General features: G+C 44.0%; 1 protein-coding gene across 1 annotated transcript; it reads left to right on the top strand.

The window, feature by feature from the left end:
* Positions 1-1,870: 1,870 nt before the first annotated feature.
* Positions 1,871-4,993, top strand: LOC137917429 (glycogen synthase kinase-3 beta-like; the record flags this gene model as incomplete). The annotated part of the gene is made up of 5 exons (XM_068760171.1): positions 1,871-2,116; positions 2,320-2,403; positions 2,672-2,782; positions 4,478-4,608; positions 4,816-4,993. Coding segments are annotated over exons 1-5 (546 nt in total), but the record flags the coding sequence as incomplete, so codon positions are not given.
* Positions 4,994-5,000: the final 7 nt, after the last annotated feature.

Genomic DNA, 5,000 nt, shown 5'->3' with positions numbered 1-5,000 from the left:
TAGCTTTCTTGCGAAACTAAATTTATCTCAGGGATATGTCATTTTATTCAGAATCTCGAATGCTGAGTTCAAGTTGCTTATCAGAACGTGTGGCTTAAGTGGGCATCAAAAAAGTCTATATTTATATATATATATATATATACCGGTAGGTTTAAATCTGATGCAGTATAATCCAAAACCAACATCATCTCATGGTTTACCAAGATAGTTAAAATATTGTGTAGAGTAGTAGTAAGGTCAGAGAGGCCAGACTTCAATGGTTTGGAGAGATCAGGACTATATTGGTTGAAGGATGGTGTGTGTGTGTGTGTGTGTGTGTGTGTATATATATATATATATATCCTTCATCAGTACCTCATGTTACCTGACAGTGAATTTCCCTCCATTTGAACACTACTGGATCAGGAATTTCGATGTGGCTTCATCCAAGTGGCACTTGGTCTAAATCTGTTATAATTTTGCAATATTTTTTTTTTATTTCTACCTCTTATGAGAATGACACAAATACTTCTTGTAATTTATAATGTTATCAAGTAGAAAGTGTTTTGCACAAACATTTAGCTTTACAAATAATCCCAATCTAAGATCTTCGCATTGAGGGTGTGATGAAAGTGACTCGGCTCATCCTTTCTCTCTTACTCATCAGCGTTGTGTTGACGGATCAGAAGCAAGAGCTGTTCACGAGTAGCCGGCCGGTGGGCTCATCTTTGCATTCATTATTCAAGGCACTATTAGTACGCAGCTGCTTCATATTTAATGTTCTCCTGTCTGACTTTGTTTAAAAAGAGCCTGAACGTGGTTTTTGCAGGAATTGCAGAGGTATAGTGTTGCATCCCGAGTATTTCGAGTTGTGAAAGAAGAATTTGGAGAAACCCCTCACTGACTGATCTCAAAATCTAAATATTTCCTGCTGACCTGAGGGTCGAGGTCATATCTCGGCCAATTATTATATTTAAATACCATTGGCTACAGTTTAATGCTAACCTTGAGAACATTTGTCTTGATAAATTGCAACAATTGAATATTGTAAAGTTGTCATTGTTATCAAAAAGTAACTACCAACAGAGAATATTAATCACATCTGAAATTGAATATTTTTTTTATTTAAAGCACCTGCCATCATAGAGACAGATATAGCAGCGATATAAGCAAATCGCTGATATTTGTTTGTGAACTTATGGTGCGGTCTTAAGTGTTTGTCTTGGTCTATTTTGAGGCTCAGAGTCCCGCTAGGCATCAAGAGAGAAAGCTCAGGGGAGGGTTCCACTTCTGGGTTTGCCACTGTCCATGAAATTGTGGCACCGGCTCTGACGAGCCTTTTGGCAATGGGTCTCTTCTCTTCGTCGCTGTCTTTCCCATCACAGTGTCGTTGCTTCCGGTGCCGCTTTGTCGAGTCCGTTCTGAAACGGCCCAGACGCAGAACGCCAAGCTGCCACCTGATCTCGGCTGAGTTGCCGTTCACGCTCTGCCCTTCATCATGCCTGATTTCCTGAACTGCAAACGTTATCCCACTGGTTTCTCTTTAGCCGTATTTGTGATGATGTGGGATTCAGCATCGGGATGCTTAACGTGGGATAAACACACACTCAGCAGACTCTGTGTCTTATCTGCAGTATCAAATCTTTTAGGATTGTTTCATCCTATGAGACGGAGGCAATAATCATGAGCTCATTAAGAACCATGGACGATACCATTCTGATAAGGACAAGATATTTAACTCCTCTATTAGGTAAACTGGTTAAAAGCTTTTTCTCTCATGTCAATGAAAAATATGTCTTTTTTTTTATGCAGGTGTTGCCTCTGCTGAGGTGGGGGCGATGTAATCACCGGTGTTGATTTGTCTGTCTGTTGGCAAGATAACTCGGGAAAGAGAGTTCGGATCATCTCTGTGGCTCTCTGATAAGCTGTGCTTGTGTTGTCTTCCCCAGGGGACAACGGCAAAGTGACGACAGTGGTGGCCACACCTGGCCAGGGCCCCGACCGCCCACAGGAAGTGTCCTACACAGACATAAAGGCTATAGGAAATGGCTCATTTGGAGTCGTCTACCAGGCCCGCCTCATTGACAGTCAGGAGATGGTGGCAATTAAGAAGGTCCTCCAGGACAAGAGGTTTAAGGTATGCTAAGACAGGCGTGTTCAAAGAGCTTTAAATAAGACATGCCCTCATGCGTCCTTTTTATCGTGTCGTGCTAAGAACAGGGTGGTCTTCAGTGACTGCCTTGGAATAAGGACTTGTTGCTTTTTTTGCATTGAAAGTCGTATTTTTGTGCAAATCTAAATCTTTGCATTTCTTCCCCTCCTTAATTTTCTCCATTGTAGAATAGGGAGCTGCAAATTATGAGGAAATTGGACCACTGCAACATTGTGAGATTACGTTACTTCTTCTACTCCAGCGGGGAAAAGGTGTGTATTCACCGGCGCGGGCAGAAAGCGTGAAGCATCAGGATGAAGCACTTCCATGTGTCGATAATTAATGACTAGTTTAATGCCACTTTATTTTATTAAACCGAATTTCTCTTGCTTGTTTCATCTGCATCTGAATCATGACTCAAGCAAAAAGGGTGTTAGATTTGATCGCTTTGTTTATGTCCTCACGGTGTCAGATTTAAAGAACTGCTGCTCCTGCCTCTCGCCTCATTCGGTCCTCGTTTCTTTTGTTCCTCCCTTCCAGAAAGACGAGGTGTATTTGAATCTGGTGCTGGACTACGTCCCCGAGACGGTGTACAGGGTGGCTCGGCATTTTAGCAAGGCCAAGACTACCATCCCCATCATCTATGCTAAGGTGGGCAAGCGTGCACACACACACACACACACACACACACACGCACCCATACACAAACGGCCATATGAGCTGGAAGTGGGCAGAATCCTTTGACGCAGTGAAGGGAAGGGACAATAAAACGGCACGAGCGCCATGTCTGTATATAGGGGATAGCGGTATATGGGGATGGTATATTTAATTTCTGGATGAGTTGCTCCGTTATAAAGAATAACAAAGCACGTCGTCCAAAATGTCTCCGTAGAGTGTTTTCATGCCTGCCTCGTATGAAGCCGGGCTGATTTCGGCAACTTTGTGTGATGAATGATTGTAAAATGGAACGTAACTTGAGTGCCGTGCTCGCTTGTGGGGCCCCGGCGTCCCCGTTGCCAGGCGCCTTTGCCTTCATGTGCAGTTCTGTTGGAAAGCCACAGATGACAAACACGTACAGTTTGATCTGTTAGAAAGGAAACGGCAAGGAGGATTCGTCATCTTCGGCAGATGTCTGTGGTTTAGGACACGATCGGTGGTTGACTTATTCCACCGGATAATTTTCGTTCCGAAAAGATTCGATGATTTATAGTTTTCGCATTCATTTCTATTCACTGCTTTCCATTGTCCTGAACAATAAATGTGTGCGATTTCCATATTTCATTTTAATCCTACTCGATTGAGTTCAGTCTGTTATTGAGAAGTTTTGAAATAGCCGAAAGTAAAATCTCATTCAGTAACTGCCTTCGGATGCAATAAGCATCTTCTTTCTCTGCCCCCCCACCCCCCCCTCCATTGTCTTGCACCCTCTTGTCTATAATTATAATGTACTCTGTGGCTGGCATTCGCTAGACATGTTGCTGCATGATGGGGTTCAAATGTTTCTAACGGTCTTGATGACTGGGTCGCTTTAAGATGCTTTACAGTCTGCAGTCCAGACATGAAATGGCCGTGAAATTAAATGTTGACATTATTTATGGAGTGATGTCTGGATGAATGTTTGGCATCCTCGTCTCGAAACGTACGACAGCAGGCCCCTCCAGACCCGGCACAGCTGCTTAGTTCAACACACGCCCACGCAAAGCATCCAAATACAAAATCAGGGCACGAGACAATCTGCACAGACGCGCATTCCTGTGCTTGGAAAAGAAATTACAACTTCTAAAAGTTGCAATTTGTAAGCTGCCAAAGCTAAATCCGTGGTTGCCGTTTTTAGTCATTTTGTATCTTGAGTAATTGCGGTACTTTGTGTGCTTTGCAGATAATAGGTTGGGCTCGAGGATTCTGTCCCTATTTATGTTTTCATTCATCAATCACTGCTGGGAATTATTGGAGAAATGTGGTAACATTATACATGCACACAGTGGTGTGGTGACAGCTACAATCTTCTCTCCTCAATGTTCTTTCAGTTTCAACATCTGCTTCAATAGTAGGGCGCATTTAAAGATATGACGGAGGCTCTGGTGATGGAAAAGCGTGTTTTATTGGTTGCATTTTAATCTGTGATTTGATGCTACGCTGGCCGGTCTCCCTTAAAGAAATTAGAAATTTCTTTTGGAACATTAAAGATGAGGACCATGAATCCTCTGACTGAACACTAGAATAGGCCGGGGGGGGGGGGAACCACGTGAACTTTGAGTGACCTTTTGCTTTTCCTCTTGCGATATCTTTAAGCTCGTTCTGACATCATTGCTGGGCACCAGACCAACCCCCTGTTTCCCCTCTCAGGTGTACATGTACCAGCTGTTCCGCAGTCTGGCTTATATCCATTCCCAGGGTGTGTGTCACAGAGACATCAAGCCCCAGAACCTACTGGTAGATCCAGAGACGGCCATTCTCAAGCTCTGTGACTTCGGCAGGTTTGTAACGGACGCTGCGTCTCCGTCTCGTTCTCTCAGCTCTTCAGCATGTCCAGTATGGTGATTGGACTGTGCAGCCGTCTTGTCTTTTATTGATCTGTTATGTCTTTGTATCTCTCTGGTCTAGTAGCTTATATGTTTTTCCTCTGAAAACGGGTGCTTTCTTCCTGAACGGTCTCTGTATCCCCCCCTTCATACCCATTCCAGTGCAAAGCAGCTCATTAGAGGGGAACCGAACGTGTCCTATATCTGCTCGCGGTACTATCGTGCTCCAGAACTCATCTTCGGTGCCACCGACTACACCTCCAACATTGACATCTGGTCAGCTGGCTGTGTTCTGGCTGAGCTCCTGTTGGGCCAGCCTATTTTCCCCGGGGACAGCGGTGTTGACC

The sequence above is a fragment of the Brachionichthys hirsutus genome, unplaced genomic scaffold (assembly GCF_040956055.1).
Source record: "Brachionichthys hirsutus isolate HB-005 unplaced genomic scaffold, CSIRO-AGI_Bhir_v1 contig_1274, whole genome shotgun sequence".
Taxonomy (NCBI): domain Eukaryota; kingdom Metazoa; phylum Chordata; class Actinopteri; order Lophiiformes; family Brachionichthyidae; genus Brachionichthys; species Brachionichthys hirsutus.
The sequence above is the reverse complement of the archived record's forward strand: the minus strand, read 5'-3'. Positions and strand labels throughout refer to the sequence as shown.